This window comes from Eleutherodactylus coqui, chromosome 6 (genome assembly GCF_035609145.1).
Source record: "Eleutherodactylus coqui strain aEleCoq1 chromosome 6, aEleCoq1.hap1, whole genome shotgun sequence".
Classification (NCBI taxonomy): domain Eukaryota; kingdom Metazoa; phylum Chordata; class Amphibia; order Anura; family Eleutherodactylidae; genus Eleutherodactylus; species Eleutherodactylus coqui.
The window spans coordinates 54,958,688-54,986,420 of record NC_089842.1 but is presented as its reverse complement, the minus strand read 5'-3'; the positions used below and the strand labels follow the sequence as shown (position 1 = coordinate 54,986,420).

The following is a 27,733-nucleotide window of genomic DNA, read 5'->3' as shown; positions in this document are numbered from 1 at the left end:
CCCGGTCATGTGACAGCGCTCGTCACGTGATGTGGTGACGTCAGTGGCGGCTGATGAGGGACGCGCCGCACTTATGGCCTTTCCTGCAGCCAACCAGCCCGAACTCATCCGCAGCTGCCAGAAGGACGAGCAGTTTCAGGGCTGCCTGCGGGGTCGCGCACATGAGACCTTCCAGGCCTTCTCGGGTGAGTGTGCCGATGTGTGCACTACAAGTCCCAGCATGTCCCACCCCGTGCTGCTCAGTGTCACAGTACAGCATGATTATATTGCTGCACTGCTGGTAGGTGGCGCCCTCTGCAGTCGGCTCCAGGGCATGTTGTTTGCTATGGGTGCAGAGATGCGCGGGGTGAGCGCTGGGGCGCCTGTACAAGGCCAGGCGTATCCTTACCGTGTATTACGCCGTAACTCGCGGGTGGCCATTTGCATGCATTCTGCGGTTCTCACATTAGCGCGTCGGAATTGCGTAATACCCGCGTGCAGGCGTGAACGCAGCCGGCTGTATTTTGCCGCGGGTGACAGAAGCTGTCGTTCTCTGTGCGTGCGCACCTGGACGCCATTGTACTTGTGCCGGCGCGGGGGATATAAACCGCTGTGAGGACGCAGTACAATTGCGCGGCGGTCCGCAAGCTCACAGCTGTAAACCGTAGCAGATGCCGTGTCCCCTGACCCACCAGGAGCAGCCATTAACCCCTTAGTGACTGCAGTACGCCTTCTTACTGACCTCCCTAAGGGCTACCTGCGCACACCTTCTTGTATGGCGGTGGCTCTGCTGACTGACAGCGGGGCTCCTGCTCTAACAGCCAGCGGCAGAGACACTGCAGATCCTGGCAGCTTAACCCCTTACATGCCACAATCAGCAACTGCAGCGGGAGAGGCATCTGCCAACTGTTTGCACCCTGCAGTGTGACTACAAGGTACCAATGGGCTCCGCCAGCAGCTGGAAGCCTGATGTCTGCCATGTAAGGCCCAACGCCCACGGGCAGATTCGCATTGCGGAATCGGGGCTGGCGTCCGCCTCTGCAGCAAATACCGCCCATAGTGAGCAATGGAAAAGCGCTTTTTCCTGCCCACAAGCGGAAATCGTTTTTTTTTTTTTTCTCCACTTGCCGTCGGACCTGCAGCCTGTTCACAAGTAACACTGCGGACAGGTCGCGGATTCCACATCATCGCCTGGCGGCGGTGCGGGAAATCTGTACTGCACATGTCCGATGGCGAGCCGCCCAGACCACACGGAGAAGACGGGTACGCGGGGTCACCGGCCGGGCACAGGGTCGGACACCGCTGCGGGATTGTGAATGCGATCCGGTGGTGTGCAGCCGGTCTAACTCAGCCCATGAGGCTCCGCCTCCCGCAGGTTCTAATAGGCTGCTGTCATTGGCTTAGTAGAATGCACTATATAAGTAATGCGGTGTACTATGCTAAGGACTGAACGATCACATCCTCACCATAATCCCTGTCTTGATTGGCTGATCCGAACCATAAGGCAAAGAATAGGCTCATCACAAAGGGGGTTTACATAGTTTTTGGGCGCCACGGCACCAGAGGGGTTACATCCCGTAAACCTGCCACACGGGGCTTCTATTGGTGAGCTGTCAGCAATAGATGATCTGCTGCCCAGGACCCCTGCGATCAGCCGATTTCAGCCCCCCACCCTTGCTGCAGCGGGCTGGATGTTGTGGGGTCCGAGCCAGAAGTGCAATACTCGGAGCCCATTGCAGACATCCAGCCCCGCTGCAGTGAGTGCAGGGTCTTAGATCCGCTGATCACAGGGGTCCTGAGCAGCAGGTCAGCCATTGATGACCTATACCAATATGAATGGAGTAGTGGGGCACATGTGTAACTTCTCCTCTAGTCACTTCTTTGGGACAGAAGGAGATTGCCGAGTGCATGGGTCCCCCTCTGTCCCATAGAAGTCATTGGTGCATTGGTTGACCATGTGCACCCCTGTTCTGTTCACCTTGGACATTCGGGTGGTTTTGGGATTGTTGGTTCCCAGTGGTCGGACCCCCAGCCATCTCACACTTAATTGTCTTTAGTGGTAAAACCCCTTTTAAAGGGTTCAACCAAGACACACTAATCACCTGTTCATAGGATAGGCTATATAATTCTGCTCAGTGAGGGTCTCGCTGCTGAGATCCCTGCCGATCTTGAGAAGGAAAGTCCCAATCCCCCCCCCCCTCCCTTTTTTCGTCACTGTGGCCATGCTTCTCCCACCCGCAGGGACATCAGAATGCGTGGAGCTATGGCCGCACATGGCCCGGTCTTGGGAGTCAGGTAGGAACGTTCAAACGTTGATCCAGGGATTATTCTGACTTATGAAGTCGGGAAGAATTTTTTTTTTTTTTCCCCCTTGAATGGGCTGATTGGCTTCTGCCTCATTGTTTGTTTGTTTTTTTTGCCTTCCTCTGGATCAACAAGGAGGTTGACACAGGCTGAACTAGATGGACATTGTCTCCCTTCAGACTCACATGCTATGGTTTGTACGGCCACTGCTCTGGTCAGTTCAATGGGGCTGACAGTAACAGCCAAGTGCTTGCACTCTATCTCAGTCCGAATGAACATGAATGGAGCAGCCGTCGCTTTATTCAGTCTCCTTACCATTGGGGTTGGAGGAAGGGAAAACGAGCCCCCCTGTTAGGATCGGTAGGGCTTCAACGGTGAGACCCTCACTAATCAGCAAGTCACCCGGTATCCTTTTTTGTCTCCCCTCTCTCATCATATATGACTCTTCTAGTAAATGCTGGGGGCAGTGTTTTTTTTTTTTTCCCGAATTTTATGGAAATATATGAAGAACTGATAACCGACCGTTGGCACTGACAGTGTTGAGGGCAATGTAAATGCCACCTGGATATATTGTCATTGTGATGTCACAGTAGGCATCAGTCTCTTCTGGTGTGTTCAGACCGGCTCTTAAACCTTCCGGAACCATCAACATCAGGAGCCATCGTCTACTGAACATCTTCCTAAACCGGCTCCCGAGATAGTCACCAGGCAAAACATCTACCCGAATGATGGACTCCCCAGTTGTAATATTTGACAATGGGTCAGGACTATGTAAGGCTGGCGTTTCCGGTGATGCGCTCCCCAAATCCGTTTTTTCTTCCGTTGTGGGCCGGTCCCATATCAGAATGCGCCAGAACACATCTTTACTTGGAATACGCCAGAAGGACTTTTATGTCGGAGAAGACGCCCAGTCAAGAAGAGGGGTCCTCACTCTGACGTATCCTATAGAACGTGGCGTAATAACATCTTGGGATGACATTGAAAAAATATGGACTCACACGTACGATCAGGAACTTTGCCTGCAAGCCAGTGCGCATCCGGTCTTGTTAACGGAGGTCCCCTTAAATCCCATCCAGAACCGGGAGAAGATGGCAGAAATAATGTTTGAGAGCTTTGATGTCCCGGGGATGTTCGTTGCGTCACAAGGTGTCCTGACACTTTACTCTTCGGGTACTACCACCGGGATGTTTGTGAATAGCGGAGAAGGAGTCACCCATATGGTGCCAGTCTACGAAGGTTACATTATGCCCCATGCCGTGGCAAGACTTGACGTTGCTGGAAGGGACATCACTGAATGCCTCATGGGCTTTCTTATGGAGAACGGCTACTCTTTCGTAAGCAGTGCCGAGCGAGAAATAGCCCGAGACATCAAGGAACATCTTTGCTTTGTACAACCCGAACCGATGGAGAACCTGATGAGATCCACGACAGAAGTAACAAGGGCTTACAGTCTTCCGGATGGGAACACTGTGAAGCTTGGTAGCCAACGTTTCCGTGCCCCTGAGATCCTTTTTGCGCCAGCTAATATTGGCATGGAGGCACCCGGCATTCATGAACTGCTCCACAAGAGTGTCATGAAGTGTCCCATTGACATTCGCCGAGATCTCTACAGCAATATCGTCTTGTCCGGCGGTACAACCTTGTTTCCTGGACTAGATGAGAGGCTCTTAAAGGAGATGGAACGTCTGGTGCCAAGTGGAGTCAAAGTAAACGTCAACCTGCCAGAGAAGAGGAAGTACTCCGTATGGGTGGGGGCTTCCATCATCTCCAGCATATCCGCCTTCAGAGATCTGCTCATCCCCAAAAGTGACTATAAGGATGTTGGCCCAAATGTGTTGCATAGAAAATACCTTTAGGAATAGTTCAGGGCATAGAATAAACCAAAAGGAGGTCAAAATTGTTTGTGTGTGTGGTTTTTTTTTTTGTTTTTTTTTTTGGTTGACTTTTGAAGGCATTTATCAATTTATATACATGGGACTGGAAAATCCGTTTTAAGGGCTATACCACAAGTGCAAGTCATCCCCTATTCACAGGATCTGGGATAACTTGCTGATCAGTGGGGCAACCCCAAATACTGCTAATGTCTAGAAGGCAACTTTTAAGGAAACTCATTAGGGTACATTTCACATGGAGCGTAAACACTACCTTTTTTTTTTTTCTGCTGCGGATTCGCATGTGGAAAGTCCATAGTGCATTACAGTAGCAGCAGAGTGGATAAGATTTTAAGATTTTACCTTTTTTTTTTACTGTGTTTAACCCCTTAATGACGCGGCCCTTTTTTCTTTTTTCCACTTTCGTTTTCTCCTCCCATCTTCAAAAGAATCGTAACTAATTTATCCATCGACTTCGCTGTATGAGGGCTTGTTTTTTGCGGCACATCTTGTATTTTTAAATTATGCCATTTACTGCACCATATAATGTACTGGAAAACTTAAAAAAAATTCTAAGTGGAGTAAAATGGAAAAAAACACACATTCCGCCATCTTTCGGTGCGTCTTGTTTCTACGAGGCACAAATTGCAAGAAAAGCGACATTATATATTTATTCTGTGGGTCAGTACGATTACTACAATACCAAACCTGTATATGGTTTTTTTTTTTTTTTTTTATACAGTTTTTTTTTTTTTTTTTCCAGACATTCAATTTTTTTCAATTATTTTCTGACGTCATTTTGTGCGCGCAATAACTTTTCTATCTTTCTGTCGACGTAGTTGAGCGAGGGCTCATTTTTTGCGGGATATCCGGTAATTTCCGATAGTACCAACTCGGTATACATACGACTTTTTGATCGCTTTTTATTGCGTTTTTTTTCTGGGCGACAGGGTAACTAAAAAAGTGAGTTTTTGGCGTTCTTTTTTTTTTTTTTTTTTTTTTCGGACGATGTTCACTGCGGGAAAAATAATCCGCTACTTTGATAGATCAGGCTTTTACAGACGCCGCGATGCCAAATATATATATATATATTTAATAATCGATATGGCAAAAGGGGGGTGACTTAAACTTTTGTAACTTTTTTTTTTACAATTAATAAAACTTTATTGTGGGTTTTTTTTGTTTTTTTTTTTACACTTTACTTAAAAGTCCCCCTGGGGGATTACAACCAGCGATGCTTTGATCGCTCCTGCAGAATGACGCAATGTTACGTCATACTGCTATTTGACAGGCAGTCTATCAAGCGACACCCCACCCCCCACGGGGATGGCTTGATAGGCAGACCTGGGTCCTTTCAGAAGGCCCCTCGGCTGCCATGACACCTGCACAGCTCCCCCGATCTCACCGCGGGGGGGCTGTATGGGACCCCCAAACATAGTTGACAGAATTGACAGCGGCATTTAAAGGGTTAATAGCCGCGATCATCTGAACGGCCGATAGCGGGTGTCAGCTGTAATAAACAGCTGACGCTCGCGCTGTATGAAGAGAGGTCGCCCCGCGACCTCTCTTCACACATACCCTGACGCTACATGACGTACGCTTACGTCCTGGAGCAGGAAGGGGTTAAAAAAAAATCCATGCTGTACATTGACCGCAGTGCAGATATTGGATCCATGATGTCCATTTATGCTGTGGATTTTCACTTTGAATTACTCCCATTTTTCTAATGAGCAGTAGAAAATCTGCATGTGACACATACGGCTTTACCACGGCTGACAATGTCACGTGTTGAGGTACCCCTAAACCCTAAGATGACTCTCTGAAATACGCTGCCGTATGTATATTCGGAATAACACTTTCTGACTATTATATGACTTACATCGAACATTTTTAGCTATTTTTTTTCCCTGTGCAAATTCCAGCTCTAATTTCTCATTTCCCCTCAGCTGGTGAGTGTAGGCAATCAGCGGTGATATCTCCAGCACACTGCGTACATGGTGATCGGGAAGCCGGATCTACTTCTGTCATATACTACACAAAAAGCTGTAGCAGAATGGAGGACACTATACAGCAGAACTGAGCAGTGTAGATGTGATCCCAGCAGCTGTGAGATAGTAAAACACTTGCATTTTGTGGCAGCTGCATCTCCTTTCATTGGATGTTTTTCTTCTATCGCATCATTCCAAGTATACTCTACGACACTGTTGCACGAGAAAGCCCCACAAGCTTATGAAAGTCCGGCCTCCTTGACCAGCCCTTGTTCAAAATCGCCCAAATCCCTGGATTTTCTCATCTAATGTGAATTCTCACTGAAAATGATCCATGGAAATTTACGATTTAATGCTTCAGGGTTATTTTCTTTATAATGAACATCCAACTGTGAAAAGGAGCGGGGACTCTAATAAATAGGCCGACTAGCGTAAATGAAGGTTTCGTAAATCCCCTTCACATACACAGATTTTTGGGGGTATATTGTGGAAATGAAAAGCCGAAGCACGTTCTGTATGTTGCATATAAATATTGTAAAATCCATACATGTAAATTACCGTATTTCCCCAAAATAAGACAGGGTCTTATATTAATTTTTTTTGCTCCCAAATATTTTTTTTACATGCATAGCTGCATAGACACTATTTAAAAATCATGCTAGGGCTTGTTTTTGGGGTAGGTCTTATTTTCGGGCATCTACATGTGGACAAGTGTTCGTTTACATCAGGCCAAGAATCGGGCCCATATAAAATAGCCTGTTTGATTAGGTTTTTGTGAGTGAGACGGAGGGGTAGAATAACTTTTTTTTTTTTTTTTTTTTCCCAAGGTGCTAAAAAATGGCTGCAGTGGAGGAAAGAGCTGGAGCTCTTGTGTGACCTGGCGTACTACACGCTGACTACGTTTTCAGGTAAGTTGTAATGCTCTTAGATAAGTGGCACACTTGGTAGTTTTTCTGCCCTATGAGGGAAACATGTTAAGACCGGCGCTTTATACTCTGCAATGTGTGTAACAGGAACTTTACTACAGGCCCGATGTGTGAGTGACAAAGGGGCTCACATCGATGGAAAAACAAAAGCCCGTGGCGGCATCAGGTACAAAACTCAATATTAAAACAAACAAAACTTTATTCCTCCATAGCAGTGTGACGTTTCGGCCACAGATGAGCCTTTGTCAAGCTCAACAAAGGCCAACCTGCGGCTGAAACGTCACACTGCTATGGAGGAGTAAAGTTTTGTTTGTCTTCGGAGGCGCTACGTGTTCAGTGCAGATTAATAATGCCATTTGAGTGAGCAGCTTGCATTATTGGTCTACATTGAACAAGTAGCTCCTCCAAATTATGGTATGGCCCATTGCATTCTACTAGGGTCTACGGCGATTGTGCCCAGCCTGCAGTCTATCAGGTGTTGCATTACTGGCTTCCTCCTGGGGAAACGTTGGTTCCCATTCCTCTTTACGTGGCTGCTGCATTGTTAGAGTCCCATCCTTGTTGGGTACAAGAGGGGCTCATACTGATCACCTGATGGGGAAAACGTTTTTGATGTTGCGCAAGAAACGTTTTTGAGTTTGTTTCCATTTATACAAACTTAACATATCATTAAATGTGATTTCTGAGTGTTTTCAGATTGGGAAGATCCTTTGCTCTAAAACGGTCAGCAATCGGTTTCTCTGATATTGATCTCCAAATTCCCCACAGAGCCCTAGAGCTGCCATTAGAGCAGGGTTTCCCAAAGTGTGCTCCTTGGGGCTCCGTGAGCGATTCAGGGTCTCCGACGGAGGGTCTAGGTCCCCGCTCTACTCACTCCTTTAGTGGTGTCCGGACAGCCTGTACTGAGGAAATGAACGTCCAAGACCTGTGGTTGGCATATCAGCGTGGATCGCATGAGCCGGCTCCCACCATGTAATCGGCATAGCTATGCCGACCGCAGGTCTTGGACGTTTATTTCCTCAGTACGGGCTGTCCGGACACCACTAAAGGAGTGAGTAGAGCGGGGACCAGTGGTGGATTATAATTGGGGCGACCACCCTGGGCCCAAGACGCCAAGGCAGCCCACAGCCGTCCCTATTCTCTCAGCTGGGAGAGAAGTGATGACGTCCTGTTCGCCTATGAGCTCCCATGCAGCAGAGACAGGGAAGGCTGTGTGTAGTAAGTAACTTAACCCCTTCCTCTCCTTGTATCTGAAGAGCATAGCGCATAGGGAAGCCTCTTACTAGTGGGACCGCAGTGGGGGAGCCTCTTACTAGTGGGACCGCAGTGGGGGAGCCTCTTACTAGTGGGACCGCTATCTTAACTAGTTATATCATTTTGTAGATGTAAATATTGTCTCCAGTTTTTTTTTTTTTCCTATTGTTTCCTTTATTAATATATTTCTTATTCATACTTTCGTATACATAGTGTGTGTAATATGCCTCATAGAACATAGAACTAAACCTTTCTTGGGTGGGCTCCACGAAAAATTTTTGCTTCAAAAAGGGCTCCATGGCTGAAAAAGTTTGTGAACCGCTGGTCTAGAGGGAGCTTTCTACCTAAGAAACTGTATGTATTTGGCTCCCCCTAGTGGTGGCAGCAGGCAGCCAAACTTTTTTTTAGTTTGTTATTGTGTATTACAAGAACAGAGCCACCTTTATGCCATAGCCTGTAATTATCCCATAAATGTCTAAGGTGGGTATACCCATTTACCGGAAAGTAGTGCATAAAATCATACAAGTAATTTCTCTACCCTTCTTTGCATTGATTTCTTGCAAGAGGTCCACTGTTAAGGAATGTTATCTTAGTGTCTGTGTGCTTATTTTTAAGGTTACCAAACCCTCGGCGAGGAGTATGTTAATATTGTGCAAGTGGATTCCTCGAGGCGGAAGGTGCCATCCCTGCTGCAGCGCACTTTACTCATCTGCTGTCACACCTTATTCCCCTACCTGCTGGATAAGGAGCTGGTGCGCCTGGAGCATGAGCTGCAGCTAGAGACCGATGGGATAAGGGTGCCACACAGCAACTTGTTTCCTGCGTCCCGTCACCACTCAATGATGTGGAAATGGATCCACAGAAAGATAGCAGTCCTCTCCGACCAGCAGAAAAAGACATTGGTGAAGGCCGTGTATATATTCCGACAGAGCATTACTTTCCTCAGAAGGTTTCATCTGGCCGTATTCTACATGAGCGGAACGTTCTACCATATTGCCAAAAGGATAACCGGTATCACCTATGTAAGCTTCTCATTCTTCATTGGTTTATGTATGTAAAGATTGAGGTTATAGTCCTTCCCTACTGTCCTCTGATGGCAGATGTTGATGAAGATTGGCATGTTGGATTCAACATGCCTTCTCCTCTGGTTTGCCATGGGATATGCAGCACCCCATTGAAATAAACTAAGGGCTCGTTGACCTTCATGTCAGAAGTTCCTTTCAGAACTTCATTTCTGAAAGTCTTCAAGACGGAACGAAATAGTGTTGCATGCCGAGCTGCTTTTGTCTAGTAAATTCCCGGCCAGACGGAAACTGAACAGACCCAATTGGTCAATGGAATCTATTCGGCGCTGTTGGGTTTCATCATACGACTGTTCCATTTGGCCAGAAGCTGCAGACTTCCCACTCCCATACCATTGGGGTCCGTCATGACAGATCTTGCATGCCATTATTTTTGTATCTCTAGTTCTGTGATGGAACAGAAAGGTGGAATGTGTGATTGTTCTCAGTGAGAGAAACCAAATAATCTTGTAGAGATGATACCTTTTTAATACATGATGTTACAGCCAGGTTTCGGATCTTCTATCCATCTTTCCTCAGAAGATCCGAAAGCTCGCTATAACATGTATTTTTGTTGACCACTAAAAGGTATCATATCTACAAGATGACTTGGTTTCTCTTACTGAGAATAATCACACATTGCTCTACTGGCTAACACGGTACCAAACCTTTTTTTTGTCTTAGAAAAGTGGAAAACGCATCAGATGTACACCGAGCTTTAGACCGAAAGTATGAAGTGTGTGTTTTGTTTGTTCATAATTGTAGTTCTTCTATTCTGTGGTCTTGAGATTGCCAGTGTTTCCTTAAAGGGGTTGTCCCGCGAAAGCAAGTGGGGTTCAGCACTTCTGTACGGCCATCTTAATGCACTTTGTAATATACATCGTGCATTAAATATTGGCCATACAGAAGTTATTCACTTACCTGCTCCGTTGCTAGCGTCCCCGTCTCCATGGTGCCGTCTAATTTCAGCGTCTAATCGCCCGATTAGACGCGCTTGCGCAGTCCGGTCTTCTCCCTTCTGAATGGGGCCGCTCGTGCCGGAGAGCTGCTCCTCGTAGCTCCGCCCCGTCACGTGTGCCGATTCCAGCCAATCAAGAGGCTGGAATCGGCAATGGAACGCACAGAGCCCACGGTGCACCATGGGAGAAGACCTGCGGTCCACCGTGGGTGAAGATCCCGGCGGCCATCTTCGCAAGGTAAGTAAGAAGTCACCGGAGCGCGGGGATTCGGGTAAGTACTATCCGTTTTTTTTTTTTTTTTTTTAAACCCCTGCATCGGGTTTGTCTCGCGACGAACGGGGGGGGCTATTGAAAAAAAAAAAAAAAACGTTTCGGCGCGGGACAACCCCTTTAAGTGGCTTGTCCAGACATAACCTCCCACCAGATCTGACATTGACATGCAGAGATGCCACTGCACATTGGGCAGGATATTGGTAGAGATAACCGTTCAGTACCAAGCATTCTCTCCCTCTGTAAAATATGTTTCCATCATGCCCCCCCCCCCCCTCTCCTCCTCTAACATATGTATCCATCGTGTCTCCCTTCTCTCCTCATGTAACATATATAAAGGTTTCCATCATGTCTCTCCTCATCCTTCTCTCCTTCTGTAACATATATAAAGTTTTCTATCATGCCTCCTCTCCCTTCTCTCCTCCTGTAACATATATAAAGGTTTCCAGCATGTCCCCCCCCTCTCCCTTCTCTCCTCCTGTAACATATATAAAGGTTTCCATCATGTCTCTCCTCATCCTTCTTCCCGCCTGTAATATATATATATATATATATATATATATATATATTATAATGTGTGTGTGTATGGTTTCCATCATGTCCCCCTCTCCCTTCTCTCCTCCTGTAACATATATAAAGGTTTCCATCATGTCGCCTCTTCCTTCTCTCCTCCTGTAGCATATATAAAGGTTTCCATCATGTCTCCTCTCCCTTCTCTCCTCCTGTAGCATATATAAAGGTTTCCATCATGTCCTCCACTCTCCCTTCTTTCCTTCTGTAACATATATAAAGGTTTTCATCATGTCCCTCTTCTCTTTTCTTTCCTACTGTAACATATATAAGGTTTTCCATCATATCCCCCTCATTTTTCTCTCCTCCTGTAACATATATAAAGGTTTCCATCATGTCACCCCTCTCCCTTCTCTCCTCCTGTAACATATATAAAGGTTTCCATCATGTCACCCCTCTCCCTTCTCTCCTCCTGTAACATATATAAAGGTTTCCATCATGTCCCCCTCTCCCTTCTCTCCTCCTGTAGCATATATAAAGGTTTCCATCATGTCCCCCTCTTCCTTCTCTCCTCCTGTAACATGCATAAAGGTTTTCATCATGTCCTCCTTCTCCCTTTTCTCCTCTTATAACATATATAAAGGTTTCCATCATGTTGCCTCTCCCTTTTCCCCTGCTCTAAAATATATATACATCCTTCTTTCTTCCAGGCTATACAAATTAAAGGGGTTGTCCCGAGGCAGCAGGTGGGTCTATACACTTCTGCATGGCCATAATAATGCACTTTGTAATGTACATTGTGCATTAATTATGAGCCATACAGAAGTTATAAAAAATTTTATACTTACCTGCTCCGTTGCTGGCGTCCTCGTCTCCATGGTGCCGACTAATTTTCGCCCTCCGATGGCCAAATTAGCCGCGCTTGCGCAGTCCGGGTCTTCTTCTTTTCTGAATGGGGCTCCGTGTAGCTCCGCCCCGTCACGTGCCGATTCCAGACAATCAGGAGGCTGGAATCGGCAATGGACCGCACAGAAGCCCTGCGGTCCATGGAGACAGAGGATCCCGGCGGCCATCTTCAGCAGGTGAGTATGAAGACGCCGGACCGCCGGGATTCAGGTAAGCGCTGTGCGGGTGGTTTTTTTAACCCCTGCATCGGGGTTGTCTCGCGCCGAACGGGGGGGGGGGGGGGGGGTTTAAAAAAAAAAAAAAAACCCGTTTCGGCGCGGGACAACCCCTTTAAGTTCTTTAAGTCTTCCCTGATCATTTTTTTTTTTTTTTGTTCTTCGGGTTTCCCAGCCGTCTCTGGACTTGTTGTATTTTATCAATGTCTTTCTATAGGTGAGGTCTCTAGAACTGAACACAGTATTCCAGATGTCTCACCAGAGCTCTATACAGTGGGATCACAATCTCCCTCTTTCTACTGGTTATACCTCTCACTATGCAGCATAGCATCGTACTCTGTCTTAGCCATCTCACTACACTGTGGACCCATTTTTGAGGCTGTTAAAAATCAGAACCCCTAAATCCTTCTCTTCTGAAGTCCTGGATATCCCAAAATGATAGTCTGAGTATTTCTTCTCCCTAAGTGCATTATTTTACATTTGGAAACCTTAGACTGCAGTTTCCATTGTTTTGACTATTTATCAAATGAGGCCAAATCTTTCTCCATGTTCCAGACACCATCAGGAAGATCTACCGTCCGGTGCACCTTTGTGCCAACAGACAAACCTCACCTGTTAAACCTTCTCCTATGTCACTTATAAACATGCTAAAAAGAATAGGACCCAGGACAGACCCTTGTGGTCACCACTCGTAACTCGCCCCGTTCAGATCTTCTGACCAACTGCAAATCCACTGGATTATCGAAGGATTAAGTCCAATTTTCAATAACTGATCTGAGTTCTTTTTTTTTTATTTTTTATTTTTATTTTTTTATATGAAACTGTATCCGAGGCTTTACTGAAGTCCAGATAGGTGATGTCTGCGGCACCACCTTCATTAGTTTAACCTGATCTGCTCTCAGTAAAGCTGTACTGTTTAGGGTTAAGTGGCCAAATATCCTCCTTTTGAAGTTTCCATTAATTTAACTACCACAGATGTCAGACCAACTGGCCTGTAGTTCCCAGCTTGTTTACTACTCTTTATTATGGATGGGTACAACATTTGCCTGCTAGAAGGGACTGATTAAACAAATCAGTTAAAAATGTGGCAATCACTAATTGGAGTTCTTTAAGAACTCTGCGAAGGATGCCATCTGGGCCCATCGCCTTATGCAAGTTCACCTAAACACTCGATCTGAGCCTTTTCAAGTAGAAGTGCAAACCTATCATTCTGAAAACTACAGAACAAAAGAAGCTATTCAAATGGTCCATTTTTTTGGCGTTTTGCCAGTGAGAAAGCACTGCGTGAACCCACACTTCATGTATCTCTATAGTATACAGGGCGTGGGTGGGTACTTGGCAGGCAAGGAAACCCAGCCGTGTGATGGAAGTGAAGTTTTGTGGTGCAGACATAATGATATGACGGGTGTTCATGACTGTATTTTCTTGCAGCTCCGTGTACGCGGGACACCTGGGGATGATGGGATTGTGCGTAAGAGCTACAGCCTCCTCGGCGCCGTGTCGGTGGCTCATCTCATGTTGCTGGTCTTCATCCAGATGCAGAGCGTTCAGCAGAAGCAGGAGGCGCAGCCGAAGTTTAAACTCCACCGAAGAATGTCTTACCAGAGGTAAAAATCCCTGCCGGCCGTATTTGTGCCATGACGTAATATAGTTCAGTGTTCTCTAACTCCAGTCCTCAGGGACCCCCAACAGGTCATGTTTTCAGGATTTCCTCAGTGTCGCACAGGTGATGTAATTATTGTCGGTGCCTCAGACATTGCCACAGGTGTTCTTACCATAGGATGTGATAGACATGATGATTAGTCAGTGTAAAATGTCTGTCGATTTGTACTAAACTAGACGTATTATGTGTGTTTTGTGACTTCAGCCTAATGTGGAACTCTGCTGCATAAGGAAAGAGTTAAATCACAGTGTTATATGTTATTGCTTGAGTGTTTTCCCAGTCCTCCCCATCCCCCACACAGAATCTTCTTGAATAAAGAGATATCTACTTTCAGTTACAGTTTTAAGCACATGTTTGTAAGACAAAGACTTGCTTATACATTGGACTTGAGAGAAGGTGGGCAGGAAGGAGGGGGGATTCTATATGATCCGACAAATGAGAATCCTATATGTTACTGATGTAACCTGTTGCACGCCCATTGTATGTCTTTACAATAAAAGGGGCTGTCTGGGTGTTTCTGACCAGAGAGCCATTTTGGATATGAGACTGATCGCTTGTGTCTGATCTGCTCGATGATGTGTGCACACTATACAATTCGGAAGCTACAAAATACCCCGAAATCTGCTGGAGAAAACTATAATCCAGATCAAGGATATCCTGAAAACATGACCTGTTGGGGGTCCCTGAGGACTGGAGTTGGGGACCCGTGATATAGTTCCTTCCTTCATCCCATTATTGATGGTTTTCTTTGTTTTTAACACTTTGCCTGTAAGTTGGAAAAGTGGGACACGTTCCAGGCAATTGTATATTTTCTGCAACATCTGAGCCCAACTGTGACCCCTGGATGTCCGTCAGTTATACAGAATATATTGATACTACAGCTTTGTAACATTGCTGGTCTCCAATAGTCCCAGGTCTTTTCTTGATATTGGCATGGACAAAACATCACTAACACGGGTCTGTTCATCGTTGGTCCCTCATTGTGTCCCATTGGTATCACGTCATTGCCTATAGTTTGTGAGCAGTGAAGACCTGATGCTTGCAAGGTTCAGCTGTTGGCATATCCTGGAAGGCTCGTAAGGTATTTTAGATTCCCTACTTTTGTTCAGAAAACCGTGTGGCAGATTTTTCCATAAGGGTGCTTTTGAACGGGCCAATCTTTTGGGCATCAGATGCCTGATGGCTTGTTCCAGCCATAATCCTTCTTGTGCTTTTACACAGGAACGGGCATCACTAACTGACTGGAGGTGGAGTGGGTCGGATCATGCCCGCCTGCCTCTAATCAAAGTAAGCATGGAAGTCATTCATAAGTGGTACTGCCCGTTTACACGAAACGATACGCTGTTTAGTTTTCTGTGTGCACCGACTGAACGACAAGTAAAAGACTTCCCGTTGGTCATGCAGTCGGTGCATGCATACACACTGAACGATAAGCGCAGGAATCTAAACTAATCGTTCCATGTAAAATCAACTCTGTAATCGGAGCACCTCAGTAGCTGCAGTCGGTTAATCGGATAACACTATTGTATTGGGTCTGTTGCAGACAAACTTAATGTTCTGCATTTTAGTGTTCAGATTACAGCAGCAACGTCCAGATCTCTACAGAGCCATGGTCAGCGCATTGTAAGGTCTGAATCCAACTTCAGTGATGCGTCATTTATATAGCATTCATAATGGGAAAGTCCAAATGACACTTCGATATTAAAATCGTCTTCTGTTCTAGAGCACCGCCTCATGAGAAATCGCACCAGCGGCCTTCAAAATGCACATTATGCTTAGAACATAGGCGGCACGCGACGGCAACCCCGTGTGGACACCTCTTCTGCTGGCAGTGCATCACTGAATGGTGTAACACCAAGGTGAGAACCCACTGAAATCTTTCCTCTTAGGGATCGCCGACTTCCCATCTCATCAAAGCTAAGTCACTTTTTGCAATGAGGAGCTGTACATACACTGAATGATAACTCCATTAGGAACACCTGCTCAATGCCGGGTTGGTCCAGCTTCTTAGGTGATCATGGATTTCAGATGTCGGGGAACAGATTCCACAAGTGGGTGAACATCTTCCATACTCAATGCCAGCTATGCCTGGGGCAGCACCTCTGTCAGTTGGTGCACATTTTGCAGATAAGTGGGAGCAGGTCTTGCAGCCCTTTCCAGCATATACCAAACATGTTCAATTGGGGTACAGTCTGGTGAGTTTAGGGGCCAAGGAAAATATGGGTGCAGATGGTCAGCTAACAGGGTCCTGTAGCGTCTATCAAGGTTTGTAGTATGATGGTCAGTGGTTCTAGGCCATGCCAGGTAGCTGCTCCTTGGACCATGACACCGCCACACCAGCCTGTTGAAAACGAGCGGCTTGATAGACTGCCTGTCAGATTGCAGTATAATGCAATACTGTGGTATTACATTATACTGCAGGAGCGATCAAAGGATAGCAAGTAGAAGTCACCTATGAGGACAAAAAACTCTAAAAAGCTGCAGTTAGTATGTCAAATGTTAAAATTCATGATGGTACAATTAGACTGAACTAGTATGGCTGGTTTGGAAGGGTTGCCAGAAGAAAGCCTTCTTTTTCCAAAAAAACACTGTTGCATCAGAACAAACCACACATGGCTTCAGGAACAATGTACTTTGGACAGATGAGACCAAAGTGGACATGTTTGGCCCATTTGGCGAAAATGAAATGCAGCATACCGGCACAAACGCCCTATAACAACTGTCAGGCACGGTGGTAGAGGTGAGTTGGGCTTGTTTTGCAGGAATAGGACCTGGGTACCTTGTAGTCATTGAGTCGGCCATGAACTGCTCTGAATATTAAAGTATTCTAGAGTCATGTGAAGCCATTTATCCAAAAACTAAAGTTTGGCCGAAACTGGGTCATGCAGCAGGACAACAATCCCAAGTGCACCAGCAAACCTACGTCATAGGGGCTGAAAAGGAATCTGCAATGGCGCAGTCCGAGCCCAGGCCTCAACCCGACAGAAATGTTGTGGTAGGACCTTAACAATTTGTATAGATAAGTCCTTGTGGATGCACCCTGCAGCTGGGACGTATAGCTACGTCCTCCACTTTAGTGGCAAATCTCACTCTATAGCTCTGCCAGTATAGAGATTGGGTGGCACTGTCAGTTTACAGGGAGTTGTAGTAATGGGCTCTCCGCAATGAGAAGTAATAAACATGGCGGCCAAAGTGAGCTGAATTACCAGCCAATCACAGGAGCTTCCAAATATAAATGCCATTGTATTCCAGTGATAAACTAACTGGAGTACACATCTGGTGTTACAGGAGTGTGAGTGTTTTCAAACTACACTGAATTTGAGTGTCAGACCCTTGTGGTCACCACTTGTAACTCGCCCCTGTTCACATCTTCTGACCAACTGCAAATCCACCGGACTATTACACTGTCCGGGTACCATAAGGGAGCAAAATCCATGACCCCTGAAAATAAAGGGTATCAAATAAAAAAAACAAATAAAATATTGACCCTTAGAATGTAATGTTGATGCAGACATTTAGGCATCAAGTGCCTTGGTCACGAGTACATAAACAAATGCCCACAAACCTCAATGAACTCTGTAAAACAAGTGCTGCCAAAATTCCTCCAGAACGATATGAGTGACTGGTCATATAGAGAACGATTACTTTAGGTTACTGCTACCAAAGGTGGTTCTCCCAGCTGATTCATGGGGTGTACTTAATTTTTCACACCCTGCTTCTGTATTTTGGCCTAGTATTTGTTAAATGCTGTAAAAAATGAGAAACAGTGCTTTTCCTGGACTATCATTGGATTATCATATGACAAGAAGCAAAATGATCCTTCATATTTTGTCGGAGGGGTAGACAAAATAAATATTCACAAGTGCCCCGAGGAGTCCCCAATCATCCCATATCCAGAGAGCATTAAATATGCGGATGCCGTCAGTAATGGCGTTTATTTTGTGGTGATGCTGTGTAGTATCTGTCGCAGTAACGGGTTCCCTGTTCCCAAGTCTGTGCTGCATGTGTAAGACATCTTATTCCTACACGCTGATCTTACAGCATGTCAGACGTCACAGATGTGTCTGCAGGATGGAAGTGATGCGCTGTGGGAGCCGTATGTTTCGCAGCCGAGCGCTTTACTTCACGCTCGCTGTGTTGGCTTCTGCATTATGCCGTTACATCAAGAATGGTGTGGTACGCAGAATGTGCTGTAATCGCCTAATTAATTTCTATGAGATGTGTCTGGGAGAAAGAAATGACGCGCCATCTGTGCCCCTGATCAACGCGCTTCCGAATAATTATGTGCATCTTATTCCTGACTTAAATGGGTCACTAAAGAAGAGGACGGGAGCAGAAACCGCTTTATAACGGTTAATGCCCCCAAAATCGTAGATCTATCACATGTCTGACGGAGAGGTTTAATTAGTGTGATCTGATCAGCCTCCTTATGTGCTACACATCTGAGTTATTGGACGTGTGCATCGAAGTACTTGTTTAGATAGAATGCCGAATTACACTAGTCTGACGGTGGAAGCTTTTCAGCCTAAACCGGGTAGCTAATTGCTGGACTAGAGGCGCAGCCACCAGTTTGTTCATCTCTTGCCAGGACACTGCTATCCCACCTGACAGTATGGGGCCCCCGTTTTCATCATAGGTGACAGCCCTAAAGGTGGGAGCTGTCCAAACTATCATACATTTATGGCATAAGTATACTTTATATTTAACTCCTTTACGGCCCAGGACGTGTATATATACATCCTGGATGCTCAGGGTTTGTATGGAGCCGGATTGGGAGCTGATCCCACTCCATACACTGTTAGTGTCGGCTGTCTGACTCCAGGTGGCCAACAGTTATGATCACGATTTATGCTCTTTGCAACTATTTACCCTTTTTTAAAATTTGACAGTGGCATTTACATTCCCCCGATCTGAGTTTGGGGCTTCCAAACTGCTCACCCGCAATGAGAGCGAGGTGCTGTTCCGTTGTCATTGGAGTTGCGGGGGCCTTCTGTATGTATTTCTGACCTGCTAAAACAGGACCGTGACCTGAGGATCCTGTAAAATGTTCTATATGGGAACAGAATATATTTTGATAAATATATTACACACCTTGACATACTCCCCTGTCAGGTCCCGAACCTACTTCCAGATCTGTGGAAGACCTCGAACAGTCAGCATCCCCCGCTGTTGACGATGGTGCTCAAAGAGCACCGCATCCACACATGGGCTCCTTTACCTTCTGGAAACAGGTTAAAGTCACATGGAGAGTAAGGGGGATGCCCCAATCCTTTGAAGATCGTTAAAATTATGATAGACCACAACATCCAATGGTGACACTATTCCCTCTGATGCGTTTCCACTGTTGTCCAGCACCCTTAGTCGTAGCAAATGAATCAAAAACAATACAGAATATTTAAGAGCGCAACACCTGAAGCTATTGATCGCCACCCAAAAGACAAAAAAAAAAACAAACACATGTTCCTGATCACATGATCTAAGGTCAAGTATCCAAATATGCCAAAATTTTTAAGATGAAACTAAAGTCCAACTAAAAATGTTGCAACAGTGTGGTAATCGCAGATATCGTACCTCAATAGAACATCACATGTTAAAAAAATGTGATCACACCTAAATTAACCCTTCACTGCATGAACTTCCAGAAACATAACAAAAATTTCTAATCTATGTAAGAATCCTAGAATGGTAGAGTTGGAAGGGACCTCCAGGGTCATCGGGTCCAACCCCATGCTCAGTGCAGGATCACTAAATCATCCCAGACAGATGTGTATCCATCGAATCATAGAATGGTAGAGTTGGAAGGGACCTCCAGGGTGATTGGTTCCAACCCCCTGCTCAATGCAGGATTCACTAAATCATCCCAGACAGATATTTGTCCAGCCTTTGTTTGAACATTTCCATTGAAGGAGAACTCGCCACCTCCCGTGGTAACCTGTTCCACTCATTGATCACCCTCACTGTCAGAAAGTTTTTTTTCTAATATCTAATCTGTGCCTCCTCCCTTTCAGTTTCATCCCATTGCTTCTAGTCTTTCCTTGTACAAATGAGAATAGGGCTTATCCTTCTGCACTGTGACAGCCCTTCAGATATTTGTAGACAGCTATTAAGTTTCCTCTCAGCCTTCTTTTTTTGCAAGCTAAACACGTTCCTCATAGGACATGATTTGCAGACCGCTCACCATCTTGGTAACTCTTCTCTGAACTTGCTCCAGTTTGTCTGTCTTTTTTTTAAAGTGTGGTGCCCAGAACTGGACACAGTATTCCAGATGAGGTCTGACTAAGGAAGAGTAGAGGGGGGATGGTGACCTCATGTGATCCAGACTCTATTCTTCTCTTAATACATCCCAGAATTGTGTTTACCTTTTCGGCTGCTGCATCACATTGTTGACTCATGTTCAGTTTGTGATCTATTAGTATACCCAAGTCGTGTTCACATGTGCTGCTGCTTCGCTCAATTTCTCCCATTCTGTACATGCTTTTTTTCATTTTTCTTGCCCATATGTAATCGATATAATCTGCAACCCATCAAGTGGCTGCTCTGAAAACCAGGTAGTTATAGCAATGGAGTGTCTCATATCTGTTACACCATGCGGTAGAGAGGCAGAAAAAGTCCTTTAAGAAATATATGCAAATGTGTACTGTATCACATATGATACAAAATTCTGTGAGCACATTCGCACTACAGATTTAACCACACCGGCGATGATGCGGCTCCCACAGCGTTTCTGCAGTGATGATTGCTGAAGGGCCATGGGACAGATGGCTGCTATCGACTTCAATGAAAGCCACCCGTGTGTAGCCCGCTCAAAAATAGCGCATGTTGGGATTTTCTCCTCTTCCAACGCCGTGTATATACCAGTAGATCACTTAAAAATATACATCTACCCTCAATGGCAGATACTCCAAAAATCAGAAGCATGGATATATTGCTCCTCTAAGTCCAAATGGTGCAACTGTTTTATGATTTGTGATCTAAAGAGCTTCCCCTTTGTAATAAAAGGTGCCTCAGTCACCACCTTGAACCAGTTTTCTCACTTTTTTAAATACCAAGTAGTTTTAAGACAACAGATCTATCATGATGAATTATGAAACGCCTAGAGGCAGCGGTAACATTTTGACTAGCGGAAGAACAAATATTAAGATGTTCCAAACACCTCACTCTGAGCTTCCTACCACTGCAGCCAATCTAGATCCCATTACAGAGCAGGCATTCTGAGCCATACATTACATAATCCGAACTACAAGTGATATATTGTGTGACAGGGAGACCTTTCAGATTGTCACTGCTATAACATTCCTTCACCGGCTTCACAAGTGACCGGGTTCTACACAAGTACCACATTTTGTGGGGGCAAGGGGGGGGGGGGGGGAAATGGTGCTCCAAATAGAACCCATTCACATGTGGTGAAGAAATATTACACATTATAACATTTCCTCTAAATCTGTGCATACGATTCTGACAGTACACCTGAAAATGTGAAAAATAACTAGCGGACAGGTTGCATGCAACGTTTCTAAGCACAGATACTCTTGGCCACAAGCTGTGTAGAATCATATGATAGGATGGTAGAGTTGGAAGGGACCTTCAGGGTCATCGGGTCCAACCCCCTGCTCAGTGCAGGATCACTAAATCATCCCAGACAGATGTCTGTCCAGCCTATGTTTGACCACTTCCATTGAAGAACTCACCCCTCCAGTGCAGATTAGGGTGGCCCATAGAGAGATGTCAAAAAATAAAGTGGCAACTATGCAGCGAGACACCTTCCCAATCTGTTACATCGGCTAATAGTAATGTTGGGGTAAAGTGTTAGCTTTAAATTCCCACTGCAAGATGGGGCTCAAAACTGATGTCTATTAAGAGACATGGCGCTGATGCTCAAGATTTACAGCATTAATAACAATTCGCTTTTGCAAAACAACCACTATAATTTGAAACCTTAAAGTATTGATAATGGCGTTTGTCCTGACAACCTACACATTTGTGCTGTTCCTACAAAAATACCTCCAGATATATGAAAAAAGTCAAAATTATGACCTACTTGTCAGTCAGCGCTTAAAGGGGTTGTCCCGCGGCAGCAAGTGGGTCTATACACTTCTGTATGGCCATATTAATGCACTTTGTAATGTACATTGTGCATTAATTATGAGCCATACAGAAGTTATAAAAAGTTTTATACTTGCCTGCTCCGTTGCTGGCGTCCTCGACTCCATGGTGCCGACTAATTTTCGGCCTCCGATGGCCAAATTAGCCGCGCTTGCGCAGTCCGGATCTTCTTCTTTTTATGAATGGGATCGCTCGTGCAGGATGCCGGCTCCGTGTAGCTCCGCCCCGTCACGTGCCGATTCCAGCCAATCAGGAGGCTGGAATCGGCAATGGACCGCACAGAAGAGCTGCGGTCCACGGAGGGAGCAGACCCCGGCGGCCATCTTCAGCAGGTGAGTATGAAGACGCCGGACCGCCGGGATTCAGGTAAGCGCTGTGCGGGTGGTTTTTTTAACCCCTGCATCGGGGTTGTCTCGCGCCGAACGGGGGGGGGGGGGGGTTAAAAAAAAAACCAAAAAAAACGTTTCGGCGCGGGACAACCCCTTTAAGGACTGGACAGCAGGCTTCTCGGTAGTCTGACATTATGGGGTTAAAGGGACAATTAGCAATGTTTGATTCTAAAGGCCCGTTTAGACACAACGATTATTGCTCAAAAGCCGTCTTTTGAGCGATAATCGTTGTGTCTAACTGCACTGATATTGTGCAGTTTTTGTTATCCTGTCGCTCATTGTTGTCTTTCAGCAAGCTGAAAGATCAGCGATCAGTTATTAGGAATTCACAGCGGGATACAGCTGATACTATTGTTTCAGCTGGATCCGCTCCCTGATAACAGGCTGGGTATGAAGAACAGAGCAGTCCAGCTCTGTTCTCCATACCCTGCTTGGAGTGCTTGGCTGTATAACAGCCGGGCCCTCCGTGCAGAAAACATCTGGATGCTGAAGGCAAGCGGGGACACTCCGCTTGTCTTCTGCATCCTCTGCTCCCAGCGCTCGGCTATATAACAGCCGGGCGATCAGAGTGGGGGAACAGCTGGATGCAGAAGGCAAGCGAGGACATCCCGCTTGTCTTCTGCATCCTCCGCTGGCAGCGCGAGGTGATCGCTCATCTTGAGTAGTGATCTTGCGCTGTAAATGACACAACGATGATCGCTCCAAAGTCGCTTGGACGACATCTTTTGAGCGATTTATCGTTGTGCCCAAATGGGCCTTAAGGCTTTGTCCACATCAAACGCTGCATGTACTAGTAGTTGACATGGATTTCGCCCCTTCTTGTGAAGAGGTGATATCAGTGCTGCAAATCTGGATAAATCTGCATCCTACATATATGGAATCCACACTGCATGTCAAATGTTTGACAATCTCCTCCAAGTGACCTGTCCTGTAAATGTATATTTTTTTTATAAATATTTTTACATGTACATTTTTCTTTTATAACCCTACCCCAAATTTAACATACTTTCTTTGGAAGCATGGGGGCACCTGGATGCACTCTTTCTACTAACACCTCATGCCCACGGCTGGGTCTGATTCCGCTGCGAAATATCGCAGTGGAATCAGAACCGGCGCCCCCCCCCCCCCCCCCCCCAGAGACCCGCATACTCGCGCCTCTGCATCCGCCGCGAGTTTCTCACCCAGTGAGCTGGTGCCCGTGCGCAGTGCAGCACATGACACGCCGCTGCTGGGCGGTAATGCGGATTCTCGCGGTACCTCCATTGTGCTCACAGCGGAAGTATTGTGGGACTGACTACTTCCATTGACTGCAATTTTTTTTCCCGCATAGAATAGAACCCGCTGTGATTCTCCCCCGCGAGTGGGAATTTGCAGTTGATTTACACTCATGGGCAGGGGAGAATCCTCTACCACAGCATGGCTATGGACTGACATTACTGCGGAATTCACAGCGGGTATCTGACCGCGATTTCTGCAGCGATAATCCATCTATGGGCATTACCCCTAAGATGGCACTTTGGCTATTAATGGGACACCTGGTTGTAACGGTAAGAAAACTTGGAAAATGTGTCATTTAGGTGAATGGGTTACCTTTGCTTACATAGTGAGACGCTAAAACCTCGTCTGCCGCCCCGAACGGTTTGTCCGTTTTATACTTTTTGGCTGCTACGTCCTTCGCGTTGTGCAGCCCTGATGTAGGAGGGGCTGTCTTACCATGCAGACCCACCTCTATATGCTCTGTTGGGACACATGGATCTCACCATAGAGGTAGTCACTTGTAGAGGTAGGTTGTCTCTCTGAGCTGGAACAGTGGATCCAGCCTGTCCATGCACTGTATGGTTGGCCATTTGTTTGCGCACCCACCATGTAATACTTCTTCTAGTTAAACCAAGTAAGTGAAGTATATTCAGTCTTAGTTCTTGTATATCTGAATAGTATTGGATGTTTTCCCATCTATGTCCAGAATTCTGTACTAATCATGTGACCCCCTCCCTTTGCAGGCTGAATGCCCCTTATGTCGGGAGAAATTCCACCCCCAGAAGCTGGTCTACTTGCGGCACTACCGATGACTTTCCTAAATGCTCGCTCCAACTCAAGGGCTTCACCAGTCGTCGTCTTAAGCAGCTGCTTCGCTCCTCACATTTAGGGTTACGTTTTTCTAACCCATTACATGAAAGCACAACTACTCCAGGCCAAACTAACAGTCCGAGGTTTACAGGATATAATAATGTACTGACTGATCAGAGATACGTAATTTATTTTCAATTTAAACCTAAATCTATTTGTATGAGACTTGCGGATTGTGATGAGTCTAACCTCTAGCAGTAAACGATCAGCTTGTTATATTCACAGAACGTTATGTAGTCCTCGTATCGACTGCTGCATGATGTTTGCAGTAACCTAGTCTCTATCGCCACCTGCTGGCTACTCCATAGTACGGTTTAGCAGACTATTTACATGTAATCCCCCAGAGATGGCTGGTATTGCACAAATATTGTAGCACTTGTTAAGCCAACCCTCTGGAGAACGGTTCGGGCATGTAAGTGAATCTGAGCCTTTTGCAAAAATGTTAACCTAGTTGAAAAATCGCTTGCAACTTTTTTTTCTCCATAAGGGAGGTGCTTTGAAGTCTCCATGTAGCTCCAGCTTTACCCCCCCCCCCCCCCCCAGCAGTTAGGACGAGCTCAGCTTGTTCTCCAGGAAAAGGACATTGCAGTTTTTGACAAACTGAATTTGTTCAACTTCAGACGGCTGCAGCTCCAGTTCTATCCGGGCTTCCCACATGCTCTTTGTGTTATTTTTAAAGCTAAAATTCTTGGTTTTAAAATAAGTACAGGAGCTACAGCAGTTTGAAGTGGGATCGGCAATACTGAATTTACAGCTGTCCCTTTTTAGTATGAATCTCCTGCCTCTCCCCTCTGTCCCAGGGGAGCGGTGACATGAACTTTTGCGCATGTTTTCACACACCCCCCCCCCCCCCCCCTATCAATCAGAGACCAGATTTTCTCTCTGATTGTCATATATGGGCTATTTTCCAGAAGTCTTTTTCCCTTTACACAAGGCTTTAACTATTGAACCCCAAAACAAAACACGACACATAATTAATTAGTATCGCCACATCCATAACTATCCGTACTATAAAATATAATATCTATCCCACACTGTGAATGCTGTAAAAATCCCCCAAAAATGGAGAAATCCCCCCCCCCCCCCCCCCCAATGCCCCAAAGTAAAAAACTGATAAGTTATTACCTATTAAAACTAGAACTTGTCCCGTAAAACCCAAGCTGTCCTACAGCTACACGGATGAAAAAATTTAAAGTTATGACTGTTGGAACACAAGGGGAAATGAATAGCTTATTCTTAAGGTTAAAAAAAACACATTTTTTTTTAACCCCTTAATGCCCTTAAGGCAATTAAGTTCTGTGCCAAATATATTTACACGAGGCATAATTTCAAAATCTACAATTAAAGTGTTCTTTAGTAGTCACACTAAATTTGGGAAGAACCCTCCTGAAAAGTCAGAATCCACTTCTGCGGTAGGTGCCTGTCAGTGTGTGTGTATATACTGTATAATTTGGCTGCTGCACGCTTTGTCATGGGACTGTGACTTTGTTTTATGTATCTCACCCCCGAGTCATGAGATGTTTAAACTATATGATCACATCTGATGTCCTAGAGCCATTCTTACTGTGATAATATACATAGTAGAGTTCTAATTTCCCCTATGTACACAATGTATCTATACTTCTGTCTACCCAGAACTCATTGGCTCTCACTAACCCCCCCCCCCCCCCCCCCCTCAGGAAAAAAAAAAGGTTAGGCATAAATAGTATCTCATAAAAAAACAAAACACCCCTTTCTGCTTATAGAGCCTAGGGAATAATGATGTAAACCACCTTTGTGCAAGTACTTGATAGAGGACCTGGTGTAGCCTAGAGATCATAAGAGACTTCAACTCTTTTGTTTTGCACCTTCACTGTTAAAGGATTATTCTCATTTCAGCAAGTATACCCCATCCACAGGATCGTTGGGGTTCTAACTGCTGGGGCTCCCACGGACCTGAGACTTTTCCATGTCCAGTCCCAAAGTATTTGGTGTGGTGGCCACCCATGCGTGTGCTCCTCCAGTCTATTTGCTTCAAAATCACTGTTGGAGGTTGCCTCGTGCTTCACTGGTGATCCATTTAAATGAATGGGGGCGTGCATGCAAGTACGCTTCTGCCAATGCTTTTGGGCCTTCCAGAGATGGAATCTTGAGATCACTTTGGATTCCAAGATTGGAGCCCCCCCAATCTGCAGGTTGCCCCTTATCCTGTGGATATAGGGTAACTTGAGCACTGCAGGTGGCAAGAAAGTCATAAGTTGGTAGAAATGATATAGAATACAACAATACTAAATGATACTACCTTACAATCAGTAGTTTGTAGTATTCGTAGTAGGCAATGTACATAGCTTCAGTCTCTAATGAGGGTATTTACCACTTCCTATGGGGGATCTATTGACCAACCCATAAATAACAATTTGCACATACTGGAGTGCGATGCCAAGAAATTATCAGCCATTGACTACTATTGATCTGTGCCAGGCGTCGCCCTAATGACTGTTTTTAATGTTTGAAATTTAACTGTGATTTCATAATGTTTGATTAATATGTAAGAGTCTAGAAAGACCAAAGGTTGTGTTCACACGGGACACTGGTTCACCGGAGAGTCAGGTATGGAATGTTAGTCGGAGTTGGCAGAATGGGTTGGGACTTGTTATACACTGATACTGAATATGGTGTATGTCATTGAGGACAGGTTGTGTAAAGATTCAGGGGGAAACCCTCTAATGGTTTGTATTGAAGAAAGATCTGCAGCATGCTCAGCGGATCCTGTAGGTAGGGCTAGGGGTTTCCTTGAATGTAGCGCTCCTAGAGCAAAACTAGAACTGTGAAACAGAACCTCGCTTGGAAGTTGGCAGCCAACACGCAGTTTCACGTGTGCACCATACTAAGGGCCAAAAGGCACAAAATATTTATCTTCATGGAGCCTAACCTCACACCCACATGATTCCTTTAACAGTTGTCTACTGAACTCTCTCTGGCACCAGGTTCATGCTGCCCAAACCATGAGCAGCATGAACCCGGGACGGATATGTACATTTGGGCCATCTGTTTGTTTTATTCTGAAACACTGCTGTGTTTCAGAGGAGAAAAGAAAAAACCTCCTTTTAGAAGTTTTACTTAAAGGGGCTTTACAGGGATAGGTTGTCAATAGTTGATCGACTGGGGTTTATTCGCTCGTGGTCCTGACCGATCAGCTGATTGTGCGCCCGTTGACACTGCTGCAAAT

At 45.6% G+C, this 27,733-nt stretch overlaps 2 protein-coding genes across 2 annotated transcripts; both read left to right on the top strand.

Moving 5' to 3' along the window:
- PEX10 (peroxisomal biogenesis factor 10) lies at positions 1-26,192 on the top strand. Its single transcript, XM_066606849.1, has 6 exons — positions 1-185; positions 6,970-7,050; positions 8,938-9,344; positions 13,675-13,850; positions 15,630-15,765; positions 24,399-26,192. Exons 1-6 carry the CDS (start codon positions 74-76, stop codon positions 24,465-24,467), a joined length of 981 nt encoding a protein of 326 aa, XP_066462946.1. The 5' UTR covers positions 1-73; the 3' UTR covers positions 24,468-26,192.
- On the top strand, positions 2,930-4,139 carry ACTRT2 (actin related protein T2). The gene has a single exon (XM_066605576.1). The coding sequence runs from the start codon at positions 3,009-3,011 to the stop codon at positions 4,137-4,139; it is 1,131 nt and encodes a 376-aa protein (XP_066461673.1). The 5' UTR covers positions 2,930-3,008.
- Positions 26,193-27,733: the final 1,541 nt, after the last annotated feature.

Coding starts and splice junctions, on each gene's coding strand:
- ACTRT2 (XM_066605576.1), top strand. CDS start 3,009: ATGATGGACTCCCCAGTTGTAATATTTGACAATGGGTCAGGACTATGT.
- PEX10 (XM_066606849.1), top strand. CDS start 74: ATGGCCTTTCCTGCAGCCAACCAGCCCGAACTCATCCGCAGCTGCCAG. Junction 9,345..13,674: donor GGATAACCGGTATCACCTAT/GTAAGCTTCTCA, acceptor ATTTTCTTGCAG/CTCCGTGTACGCGGGACACC. Junction 13,851..15,629: donor CGAAGAATGTCTTACCAGAG/GTAAAAATCCCT, acceptor CTTCTGTTCTAG/AGCACCGCCTCATGAGAAAT.